Source organism: Mustela erminea, chromosome X, assembly GCF_009829155.1.
Source record: "Mustela erminea isolate mMusErm1 chromosome X, mMusErm1.Pri, whole genome shotgun sequence".
NCBI lineage: Eukaryota > Metazoa > Chordata > Mammalia > Carnivora > Mustelidae > Mustela > Mustela erminea.
In genome coordinates, this window is record NC_045635.1 from 20,020,708 (window position 1) to 20,034,102 (window position 13,395).

At 41.2% G+C, this 13,395-nt stretch overlaps 1 protein-coding gene across 1 annotated transcript in view; it reads left to right on the forward strand.

Annotated features, from left to right (window-relative positions):
• The first annotated feature begins 5,477 nt into the window (after positions 1–5,477).
• POLA1 (DNA polymerase alpha 1, catalytic subunit) overlaps positions 5,478–13,395 on the forward strand; it is a 302,939-nt gene continuing 295,021 nt past the window's right edge. Inside the window, exons 1-3 of the mRNA XM_032329645.1 lie at positions 5,478–5,697; positions 10,405–10,529; positions 13,182–13,278. Of these exons, the coding sequence (XP_032185536.1) occupies positions 5,655–5,697; positions 10,405–10,529; positions 13,182–13,278 (265 nt within the window). The 5' untranslated portion in view covers positions 5,478–5,654. The remainder of the gene's footprint in view (positions 5,698–10,404; positions 10,530–13,181; positions 13,279–13,395) is intronic.

The window sequence follows — 13,395 nt, forward strand, 5'->3', positions numbered from 1 at the left end:
AGGTTCTGAAGCATTAGTACAGCTATTTGTCTTTGGAGGCAAGTTTTATTCACGATGACATTGCATATTTATGCTGTGAGCCAGGGCTCAGTTATCACAAAAGATTTGCCCATTGGTCAATAATTCATGTGGACTAACTTGAGGACTTGGCTCCCTACTGGGGTGGGAAGAAGAGGATCGTGTGGTAGTAGGTTTGAGGAAATGGTTCAGATGCAATGACGTTGATGGCTAAAAAATAATTCTACATAGAACAGTACTCAAACCTGGCTGATTCACCTTCCAAGTTTTTAGTTTAATTAATGTTGTCTAGTTAAGATATACATGCAGATGTCTCTGTTTGCTTTTATTGTTTGATCATTATTTATCATTATTTATCATGGCCATCTTAAGAAAACAGATTTTTCTGTCTGGAAGTGACCAGAGTGGCAGGAATTAGAGATCAAGTCATTTAAGGACAAAGGCTCTACACTCAAGTGTTTCATACTCTATTCCCCAGGATTAAACTTCACAGGGTATAATGGGTTGGCTGGGCGGCAGGAAGGGAGGGGAACATATCTACGTAGATGGCACATATTTAAGCTGCTGTTGATTTTTCTGGAATCTCACAGTATTTATTCGTTAAGAAATTAAAATGCAAGTGGGGAGAGAGAAGAGAATTGAACATTTTTGTTCATTAATTCCTCTCAGGACTATGTCCCTCCCCCATTTAATTGATCTAGAAAACCACCTTCTGTTATAATTGTTTTGCCTGAAAGGGTTTTGTTCTTAGTGTTGTGAGTACTGACTCGATTTCCTTAGAACACTCAGAGATAGTTTCTTGGGGACAGACCTGCTTTCCTTAAACTCACAAGGGACACATTCTAAGTAAAATAAACACCTATTAACCGATAGTGAGGATCATCATTTTCTAAACACTGGAATGCTCTCATCTTCCGTTGAGCATTCCTCTGTCCCTGTATTTAAGTATCTGAAATACTAACCAGGAGATTGCTTGGTGACTTTGGAATGAGAGTAAAGCAAAGAAACAGAATGCTGTGTCAGCTGGAGATATTAGTTACAAGCAACAGAAACAGACTTTGGTGGGTTTGAGAAACAAGGGGGAGGAGGGATGGAGGAGGGAAGGAAGAAGAGGTTGTGAGAAGATCTCACAGATCTTAGGAATCACTAGGAATCCCTGAGGTAGGCACATAGCAGGGCTCTGAAGCTGAAGTCACTAGTAAAAATCACACTTCCGCCATTGCTGCCCAGCAGGAAGTGGGAAGTTGCTACCACTGACATGAAAAGAATGTCCCTGTTTTTTGTGACACTAGTTCCAAATTCAAAATCCTTTGTGGAAAGGGCCAAGCACAAGACTGTTCATGTGGTTGCTGGCAGAGGTACTGGGACAAAAGCTTCTAAAGTGGTAGGTGGGTCAGTCTCCTCACAAACTCAGAATGTGAGAAATAGCCCAAACCTGTCAGATACTGGGTGGCCAAAGTAATTTCAAATATCTGTCATGGATTATCTAAGTAGTTATTTATCCCCAACAACAAGGAAACCCAAGGCATGTGTGTATTTGTTTGTATCTATTAAGGACCCTATCTATGTAGGGAATAGTCTGCCTTTCACTCCAGTGTCTCTCTCCCTTGGGCAATGTTAGACCAATTTCATTTTATCTCTCCAATCCCTTATTTGCTGGGTGTCATTCATTCTTGCTTTAGAAGTGAGGTGTTTATAGTTAAGCTAAAGTATTTCATCCATTGTCCTTTGATTCAACTAATCTCATCCCCAGAATCATTGCCTTTAAGCAAAGGACTCAACAAACACCATGAGACTCCCACCGCCCAGGAACAGCTCACAGGCACGGGGTCTGCAGATGCCATTCCAGAGAGCTGTGATTTGTCCAAAAGCAGAGATATACATAATGAGCTGTGCTCCAGGAATGGGCCTGTCCCCATGGCCCCTATACCTGCGCCGCGGGGGAATGGGGGGTGTGAGGGGGCTGGGAGGGAGGGGCAGAGGGAGAGGGAGAGAGAGCATCTCAAGCAGACTTCCCGCTGAGCTCAGAGCCTGACAGTGGGGCCGAATCCACAACCCCCGACCCCTGAGATCACATTCTGATCCTAAACCAGGAGTCGGATGCGCAACACACTGAGCAACACAGGTGCTCCCCTATGCCTTTTAATAAGCAAGTAAGTCAAGAGAGGGGCTTTGCCACTTATGTGCCTGGGAAAATGATTTGAGCTTGGGCACCACTAGCTAGATGCCCAGAGGAGTTGCATATTTACTCATATCACCTGGAATCCTTGTGGGATGTCAAGGGCACACACAGCGCCACTCATTTTCCTGCCGATTTTCAGCTGGCAGACAATCCTCTCTCCATAGCTGTGCATAAACAGCATTACCTAGTTGTGTTGAGAAACTCCGCATGGCCACAAAGCTGATTTTATTAATAAACTCAAAGATAACCAGGTTCATGTTAGCAAACTCACACTGCTATTGGCCAGAGTCCTAATTTATTGATGGCGATGAGAAATACACCTGCCAGTATACTTGTCAGAAGAGAATTTGGTTGGCTGGTTGTCTTCCCCCTAGGAAAAAAAAAAAGAGTCTAATTTATGAAAGAAAGTTTTCTTGGAGAGTAGGCAAATAGCTTGGGCTGGTATGGTGGCTTCACAGATGTTAGACCAAGGCTCTTATCATTCTGTTCCACCAACTGTGGCTTTCATCCTCAGAGTTAGCTCATAATCCAAGATGGCTGTTGGAGGTTCCGCCATCACATCTGTGTTGCAGGAAGAAAGAGAGAAAGGGCAAACGGGCAAAAAAAGAGAGTCCCCTTCCGGATATAACCAATTTCATTAAGCAGCTTTCCTGTAAGTCTTCCCCCAGCAGTACTGCTTAAGTCTTGTGTGCCAGAAATTAGTCATTTAGCTAAATCTTGGTGCAAAGGAGACTGGGAAGTACAGTCTTTTCCTCTATCAATGTGCCGAGCTAAAAGTCCACATTTCATTACAAGAAGAAAGGGAGAATGAATGTAGCAGTAGGCAAACAGCAATTTCTTGACATACCTACCTCGTATAGTTATTAGTAAGATCAGTGTAATGGCAAGGCTTATTGTAAAAATACAATAAGTATAATAGCTATTTATTGAATGTCTCGATGCTGGCATCTTAATGGCACTGTACGTGTATTACTTCAATTAAATTTCACAATTGCTTCTTAGGTAAGTATAAGCACCTTTGTTTTATGGAGGAAGAAATTGAGGTTTCAGTAACCAATTGATGGTCACTTAAAAGTAATAGTCTAAGAATCAAACCCGAAATCTGTCTCTACCTGATGTTGTAATGCCTCCTGCATAATATTAAAGAGAACAAATTGTAAAAAAAAAAAAAAAAGAATCTATAATGCTCTCATCTGGAGAAGATATATTCCATTTTACATAGCATTGGTATTTGATAAACAGTTGTAATTAACTGTCCATATCACTTTTCCTTCTGCTCTCTTCACTTTATAAAATATCATACACACTTTTCATGTTTTAAGTTTTCCCAATTATTTTCTTTTTGATATCACATCATTAAACCGCTTCTCTGATGTGGACATTTATTTCTCAATGAAATAAATTTGCTCATGGAAAATGGTAACCATTGACATCTTTGCATTTATTCTGTTTCTTGTGAGTTATTTTCTATTAACTTTTACCCGCAGAAATCATGGTTTGAAAGATAAAAAGCATGCTATTGTACTTGCCACATATTGCAATATTATTTTCCAGAATGTTGTACCTATTTACACTGTCACTGGCAAAAAAGAACCAGTTCACCAGTAATGGATGAGTTTATATAGAGAGATATAGATGAAAAGATAGAAGTGGTGGGAAATAGTATTTCAAGTTAGTAATTAAGACTAACTGTTTTTCTTTGTTTTCAGTAATGATGATAAATTAAAAAAAACTTTTCAATTTGGAAAACCAGTGTAAAAATCCTCCTGTGTTGGACAGGAGAGAGCAAGTTTAAGACAAATTGTGATTTTTTTTTGACTGACTAGATAACAAAGTTAGATTTACAATTTAGTTAATGAAACAAGCTTTGAGGCCTCTTGCTTGCTTATGGGCCACTTCTGAGGACTTGGAAGATGCTCTAGCAACAGTCTTGTGTTTTGTGAAAATTCACAAAAGTAAGATTTTTAACTACAATCTGTTATGGCTACTTAGTGATTTGCTGGCAAACGGTCTCTCTCAAAAAAAAAAAAAGAGGGAGACTGATTTTTGATTTGTAGTATTTGCCCATTTCCATGGTGTAAATAAGCCCACCATGGCTGATTTCAAGCTATCAATGGCTTAACAAACAGATTATGAAATCCCTGAATATGTAACAATCAGCTATTGAGAATCACCACCTTTCCCTTCCATACATTTCCCTTCCTGCCTGGTGGTGGAGGAGAAATGGGCATAGTCATCGTGGGATTCTGAGAAAAATCCCATGGGATTTCTCAGAATCTGAGAAATCTGAGTTGGTGTTGCCGTGCATTCAGACTTAGTGGAATCTATTTTGGTTGAAAGCACTCTCATTATATTTAAGATATTAACAGACCTCCAGGTGCAGGAATAGCTTTCAGGAATATTCCTATCCCACTGTGCTGACTTGGAGTTTTGACCTGAATTTGCAGGGCCAGAGTGATATCATAATATGAACGTGTTCTCAGGTCCTGACTCCTGCAACTATGTGGGTCATGAAAGAGAAACAAGACTTGAAGTGCTTAGAGTTTTAAGGTGGCATGTGGAAAATGATCAGACGTGAAGTTATAAAGGAAAGATTTGGTTCTTATTGATGCCTAGCCAAAACAGTTCTCTCCTGTTAGGAATAAACTTTATACTATCAAAGTTGCAACAATTTTTTTAAAGGAAAGTACAGGCATAAATCTGTACTAGTGCTTTAAACAATGAGTGGATTTAAGTGTGAATTACTATGTGTTACGTATCACAACGTATGGATCGTATATTAACATGATTATTAAGTAATGGTATAAAGCTGAAAGAAAAATTTCTAAAAAATCAGAAATTAAGAAACATTGATCAACCATGCTGGAGGACAGACTGAATTAACTTTTTATTCTCTTTAGAGAAAAAAAAAATATATATGTATACACACACATATCTATAAATCACACAGCGACTGTGTTTACACGCTAAGAAAAAGTTATCAGGCAAGACTCAGAGCGCGCAGCAGGAGGCAGTCGCTTTCCCAAGGCTCTGGGGAAACGGATCCAACCACGCCCATCCTACTGCCCGCCCGCATCTTTTTTCTCGGAAAATCAACTCTCAGAACCAGAAAGCCCCTACTCCAACGCGCCCAAATCTTTTCCCATCAGCATGGGTGCGCCTGCGCAGCGAGCTTCCTGGCGACTCCTTTCCAGCGCCCGGCCGCTTCTTTTTCCCTCTCTCTCCTCCGCCTCCCAGTCACTCGAGCTTTTTCCCTCAGGGGTCATAACTGGGCGCCAAACTCGCGTCCGCGGGAAGGCCGGGGGCGGGGCGCGGCGCGGCGCGGCACGTCAGTGGCCTTCCGGGCGGAAGTCCACAGCCTCCCGAGCCTCTGATTGGCTTTCAGCCTGGCGCCTGTCTCGGCCCCCGCGCCAGTTTCGGGCTGGTTGGCGCGGAATCGGGATACTTCAGGACCATGGCGCCCGTGCACGGCGAAGACTGCGACACGGGGTCGAGCGGTGAGGGACGACCCCGGCGCGGGGTACCGGGTTAGGAGTACAGGGACCGTGGCATGATTGCGGGTGGTGAGGGCTCTGGAGAGATCCTTTTAATTTTTTCCTTAGGGAGGTGCACGTCCGGGTCCCCCGACGGGTCCTTTTGGACGCGGACCTCGGTTGTCCCCGGCTGGGACCCATTTGGTGTCGGGTGCGGCTTCCTCGCAGGGCCGTTTTGTTCCTCTCAAATCAGAGCGCGTCCCTTGCAGGGCCTGTGTCACTCCTGGTCTCCGCACTAGTCTGCATTTTCTTTTTATTTCTTTTGGTGCCTGCGTTCCACGTGCTGGGCACTCCTTCATCAGAGTGGCCCCGGTGGGGCACAGTCTTGGTTCAAAGTATCTAGGAACTCTGTCCCCAAGTATCTGCTTGAGGGCTAGGACGGAACGGATGTGCGCCCTTTCTATAGAAACTCCCAGGGAAATTGTTATACATGGTAACTCAGCGGGAAAGAAAGGTCTCAGGGCTGTTACCAGAAGATACAAATGCGTTTTGTCTTTTTAAGTAATGGGTTTCTACTTCATGCATTAACAATTTTTTTCTTTCAAATTCTATGGAAAGTTCTTCAAGTGCTGCATGGAAATAGTGATCACAATCTAGTCATCCTTGGTGAAGTTAAAAAAAAAAATTGCATCAGCTCAGCAGTGTTCCGGATGCGTGTATATGAATCCGTTTTCAGTGGTAATCTTTTATTTCCAAAAATAGAATACAAAAATGTAAATGGCTTTGTCTGATTTCTGATTTTTGAACTGTGTTCAACCAAAGTATGACTTAACTTCAGTGAACTTCTGACTTAAAATCAGACGCTTCACTTTCTTAGCTCAAGGTACATCTCCTATCACTCAGATACATCTCCATTAATGAGACCTTGCTTTCTAATCAGCTTCCTTAGCATTCACCTAGTTGTGAATCACAGATATCAATTTGTTCTAGCCTTTCGTTTTTAAGACAATTTGTTTTGGAGAGTCGTCTAGCCTGGATTACAAATGAGATGTAGGATGTGAGTATGCGAACAGTCTTTGCAGCCCTCCATCAGTGATTTGCCACTAGGGTGTCTGTCTTCACCCTAAAAACTGTACGTCATCTGTGAACATCAAGAAATCACTCTTTGGAGGATACTGTGTAATCTTGAGACCCCTCTTAAGGCATGGTGTTGATTAAGTAGTTGCTGGAGACTTGTGACTGGAATTTTTCCCTTGGAGCGGAAAGATTGTTACCTGAAAGACTGTTGCAGGCTAGTGTCTGTCTGCTTTTGGGGAGGTTGGGGGTACTTCAGATGGTAATTTTGAACCAAATATTTAAACTTTTGTAATGGATTTTTTTCATGCCTTTTTTTTTGTTGTTAACATAACTACATGAAGCGTTGGACACATTCCAAGAAGGAAATTCTAGGCCTTTTTTCTCTTTGGTATTAGAAGGTGGGGTACCTTGACAATGAAAGTGAAAAGTTGAAAGGTCTATAACTAGCTATTATTACATATGAAAAGGGATCAGGGAGAGTTTAATGATTTAAAAAAGCAGTTACAGTGGTTTATTCATTTGTTCATTCAGCAAATATTTATTATGTACCTACTAGGTATAGGCATTTTGCCAGGCTCTGGTGTTACACTGTTAAAATGGTAGGTAAGCTGGACATGGTTTCTGTCTTCCTGGAGTTGAGATGGTAAAGAGCTAATTATGTGTGGTGCTATATTGAGGCTTCTCTGAGAAAAACACTTAGCTTTATTTTTGCTTTCCAGAAGCTAGACCATGGTGCTGCTGGGTGTGGAGTGTGTAGGCTGTGTGTGTGCGTGTGTCTGTCTCTCCTCTGCATCTGTACACACATACACATACATTAAATGGGATTCTGTATTGCTGAGTACAGAGTAAGCTTGGGATCTTCATTTAATCCTTAACAACTTTATGAAGCAGACATGATTATCCCCATTTCACAGATGAAGACCCTGAGGGTCTGCATTAGTCAAAGTCCTTAGAGGGGAAAGCTACAGGAGCCAACTCTAGCTGATGTAAATAGAAAGAAGTAATTTTATTTTAAGTATTAGAAGGATATTGTGTTGTTCACAGAAACTCCAGGTGGACTGGAGAATCATTTGCAGGGCTGCTTCGTCAGGAACGGTAGTTAAAGTTGTGCCACAAAACTGGTCTAGTGAGGAGGTCATTGCCAGCCATGGCCAAGCACTTGATGTTATAGTTTGTACCTTGGGACATTGTTGGCTCTGTGACCCCCAGGTAATCATCTTGCAGCTGTTGCTACTTCTAGAATCTTCCATTAGCCCACCCACTTTCCTTCTGACGCTAGCTTCTGATTTAAAGTCTGAGCAGCTGTTCCTAACTGATAGAATTATTAATAACATATTTTATATGTTCATGCCCTAACTGCAAGGGTGTGTGGGAAAGAGTGTCTGCTTTTTCACTTTGGGTAGTGGGACTTGTGCTCTGAGTCCCAACAAGGTTTATAATGAGGGGATTTCACAAACAGTTTCAGGTGCCAGGCGGCTTAGAAACCAACAACAAGGCATCTGGTCACTGCAGCTCGGAGATGTTAACTGGTGGTCTCATGTCACCCAGTAAGTGGTGGAGCCGGATTGTGCTGCTCCTCCCTAGTTTTCTGTTCTCCAACTCTGCACTCTCACATAAGATTTACTTTCCATGTTGACTTTCTTTCAGTTTCTGCTGCTTTTTTTTTTTTTTTAAGTACTTAAGGACCTTGCCAGACAGGGGGCTTGAACTCATGACCCTGAGGCTGAAAGTCACATGCTCTACCGACTGAGCCAGCAAGGCACCCCTTTCTTTCAGTTTCTGAATACACCTTGCAGTTTTATTTCTTCGTAATTTGGCTTATGCTTTTTTTTTTCTGTGCTTCTGCTCCCGTTCCCCCTATACTCTGATGGTGAAATTCCAGTGCTCTCTCTGGGTCTGTGTTGGGTACCCCCCCTGTGAAGCCTTCCCTGATTTCTCAGACAAAATTAACAGCATTTTTCTGTGTTCCTCAGTACCTTGTCCTTACCTCTTCTGTGACACCATGTCAGTATAATGGTGGGAGCCTTAGGTCCTTTTGCTTTATTTGACTGTGAGCCCCCTTGAGGATAGGCAGCTCTTCCTTCCTATAATTGTACCCCAAACCCTGTAGGATGGCACATTACTGCCTGTGAAGTAAGTCCATTTGAAGAACTATACATTTTGTCAGGAGCATCTATTAAAGGCGAGGCGGCGTCTTTAAGGTAATATACCAAGGCCAACTTTTCACTCTGAGTGGTCATGCCCAGTAATCTCCAGAACCTTTTCACATAGACCTGCTCATGATTTTTTTAAAATCATTTGAGCCACGCCCAAGATTTTGTGGCTGTCATCATTAAGTACCTGCATTTCTTAATTTTTACTTAATGCCTTTCTGAAAATGGATTTAAAAGTCAAATGTGAAAGTCAAACAATAGACTGAGATGTTCAACAGAGATTCCATTTCCAGAAAGCTAGGGAAAAAAAAAAGATCTCTAATTGTGCTTCACCTGTAAGATTTAGTTTCCAGCATTTTATTGTTAGCATTTGGTACATGTTCTTTTAATTGCATCTTCTTTTTCAGTCAAATGTTTTGTCGGTGAGTTGAATGTTGTTATGAACGTTCCAGAGGGGTTGGAACTTTCAGGATGCATCTTACCAATACTTTTTTTCTGTGCCTCCTTTTTATGAAATAATTAGCGCCAAATACAATAAAAAGCCGGTTTCACAGACATAGATGGCAACCGTGTTAAGCCAAAATGCACAGCTGGCAGGCAGCACTGTCTTGCTTGACTTGGTTATTCAGCAGCTGGTAAATGAGAGATTAGTTTTGTGGATGAACACTTCAGTGGTCAGTTGTAATGAGTAATTCAAAAGTTGAATAAGTGAACACTGAGCATGAGTAATTGAAATGTTGAATAAATGAACACTGAGGGCTTCTGGGATTCCAGTAATTTTTGACAAAATACGTTTTAATCTTTGTAATTTTATACTACTATCCTGTTTCCTAACCAAGTGAATGAGTCCTGGAAATCAGTGAAGGAATCAAGAATCTCTTCAGAGCCATCTTTTTAAATTCTCCCAACCCCCCACTTTATCCCTGCTTTGAAATTTCAAATACTTTATTTGAACCTCTGTCAGGGCATGTATTCTAAAGACTGTTTTTGAGTTAGTTGCTGCTTGTCTCCCTTTTTAGATAGTAAGTTCTGTGAGTACAGAAACCGTGTCTTGCTTATCTTTTTGTCTTTTAGAGTGCCTAGTACTTTGCAAAGAGCAGATGCTCCTTTAAAGCCTTTCAAATTTTGATTAATAGAATACAAAATGAATTGTCCTTCTTTTATAACTCTACTTATGGCCTGTCATTTCTAATGGAAATGTTATGGACCAATGGCTGATCTCCTTTCTCTACTGTCTCCATAAGATATCAGTTGAATTTGGAATTTTCCTCTTTTTGGAGGGAAAAAAATAACAGTTGCTTCATTTGTTTTAACTGGGTCCTAGAGAAAATTTCTGGAGTCACAGGAGCTGTATGAACATGACCTTCAGGAACCATCTACAGTATGAAAAATATCAATTTCTATATTAAAATTGTGTTACTGTTGACTGGAAATATTCTTGCTACTGAGGGAAGATGGCTGAAATTTTGTAACATCTCATGTAAACTTGGCTTTTTTTCAGCTGTGTCAGATTCAGGGAGTTTTGTAGCTTCTCGATCCAGGCGAGAAAAGAAATCAAAGAGGGGACAGCAGGAAGCTCTAGAAAGACTGAAAAGGGCTAAAGCTGGTGAGAAGTATAAATATGAAGTAAGTAACGATTTTATTTGTTTTTTTTTCTTTCTGTGCTTCATCTAATTTTTAGCCTGTAGGTATTTTATGTCCCCTTTGTCAGGAAATATGTATATATTTTGTGCTTGTAAGAGTAATTTCTTACTATTAAACAAGCATGGGCATGAAGTAGATTTATACGTTGTTTCAACTACTTGGCTCTTTAAGTTCTTGTAAGATGCTTTACAGATGCTGTTAAATTCAGAAATGAAAGTAGCTGTACATTTTTTTCCTTATTAAGCCCAATGCATGGGGCCCCTGGGTAACTCAGTGGGTTAAGCGCCTGCCTTTGGCTCAGGTCACAATCCTGGGGTCCTGGGATTGAGTACTGCATTGGTCTCCCTGCTCAAAAGGGTGTCTGCCTCTTCTTCCTCCCTCTGCTTCTTCCCCTACACATGCATGCGTGCGCTCGCTCTCTCCCTCTCTCTCTCTCACTTTCTCTCAGATAAAATCTTTAAAAAAAATACCACACTGCAGCTTTGGTAAGTTTCATAGCTTTGGTGGGGGAACTTAGAAATGCTTTTACTTTACTCTTAAGGTGTTGAGCAGTCTAGCTAAGTACTACTTCTCCTTGGAGAAAATTGTTCCTAATTTTGTCTGCATTGGGTGAGGACTTGGGGCTTCTGTGTGTAAGATTGAATGTGATGCTGTTTTTGCTGTTTTCCTCTAACCACTCTTGATGGCCTGCAGGTAAAAAGCAAAAACAAAAACAAAAAACCCAGAGTGGTTACCATCTAACACAGCATTGTCTGGCTTCACCTTCAGTGCTCCCTGATTATCTCAGCTGCCTCAGGGCTTGAAAGTGATTAATTAATACGAGCAAAAAAATGATAATAGCAACTGCTACTGTACTTTTTTAGTGAACACTGTTCTAAGTGCAAATGTGCTCATTTAATTTTTCCAATAATCATGAAAAGTTAGATACTGTGATTAATAGCATTTCATAGGTGAGAATCCTAAGGTCACAGGGGAAGAGCCCTGATTTGAGCACAGGCAGTCTGGTTTCAGGATATGCATAGTTAACCACAGCCTGTACCGTGTTGTGCAATTAAGAAAGTGGAAGAGGATTTTTGTCATTTGGCATCATTCATTTAAGTGAGTCAACCAGATCACAAAGGGTTGCTAAAAGGATTACAGTAAAGCAGGAGTAAAGCATTTTTAATGTAGGTACTTCTATAAAGGAGTTGTGTGGGGGCATTTCAGATGTTGACACAATGTGACTGATTTCCCTCTAATCACTCATGTTAATTGCATGGCTCTAAGAGTTCATGCCGAGCAGTAGCACGGGTGTTTTGACATAGAAGCAAAATGACTTTACTCAAAATGTTTTTCTAAGGTAGTTTTCTGATATCTTTTTGATAGTATAGAAGTGAGTTGCTTAAATAAGTCACAAAGTATGCCTAATGGACTTCAACCAACACAAATAATCCTGCTAGTTCCCTTCCCCTGCCAAAAGAAAATTGGTCAGTATAGTAATATAATCCGACTAGTTTGTGTTTGTGTTGTCAGTAGCTTAATTTGGTAGGGCAGGTAGTTTCTATTATCAGATGGTAAAAGGCCAAATCGATATTTGCCAGTGATCCCTATAGAACAGATTAAACAGCAGGTGAAAACTAAGCCTGATCCTGTAATTGTTACAAGTCTCAGAGCTGTGGCAGAAATCCAGTCGGCTCTGCCCATTGGGCTCTCAAAGCTCCATGGTCAGCGACTTTTCTTGGAGACTTAGCTCTCCAGCAGGAGTTAGTCGTTACCTGCACTCCCAACCACTTGAGAACTCTGAAGAGAAGGGGGCAATTTTTAATTGCTTTCTATGAATTCTTTTAAGTAGCCCACCAAATTTTCATCTGGGCAAGTCGATGGCAGCTGAGATGGTGTGCCTCTGTTCTGCTTGTTGCTTAAACTGTGCTTAAGTGAGCTGCTCTGTTTGTGCCAGGAGGTACTGGCCTACTGGCCTTCTGGCCCTCTGGCAGTTGGGCAGCTCATGTTAGTGGAGAACTTGCCCTTCACACAGCACAGCATTTCAGTATCTCCAGTCTCAAGATCTGAGAATGGTAGGGGATCAGTGGTAATGCAAATAGGGATCACTTAAAAATTATTTCTAGTGTACCTGTAGAATAGAGACTAGGCTTGTTTTGCTGATTTGAGGAGGAGGCTAGGTGGGGGAAGGTTAGCTTTTGAACTACCTTTGGTTGGTTGAATAGTTACTAAAATTGTTAGTTTGCAGGGCAACGTCAGCTAGGCAGGAGGGAGTTGGCATGCCTTACGGGTTTGCTAAGTACAGGAGAAACCACTCTAGAAGTTACAAGTGAATAATCCTGAAAGCTGCTAACAAAGAATTGGCTATAATTCAGTTTGTTTTTTATGAAATAGATGAGTAATTGATGGTGTGACAAGTGTATTATGCTAATGGAATCATTTAATATCTTGTGTTAACACCCACCTAAAAGGAATACTAAGTTAATTGATGTCTATTTAAGGAAAACCTGGTAGTGGTGTTGAATGTCAGAACTCATGATTTGGTTGCAGCTACTCCTTCAGGCTGCCATTCCAGTTTCAATTTGACAATTTTTCATCACAATTGTTTAACGCTTTCACTCCATTTGAAGCTTTCTCAAACTTGTATGATGGCAGGTTGAGGACTTCACAAGTGTTTATGAAGAAGTTGATGAAGAACAGTATTCGAAGCTGGTTCAGGCCCGCCAGGATGACGACTGGATCGTGGATGATGGTATGTGGGAAGAAATTGCCTCCTAGGCATTGTTTTAGTTGCTTTTCATCGAGTCTTATGTGAGAGTTGCTGCTTTGCATTAGCAGATGTAAGATACCGTTAAGATGTTATTGTTGG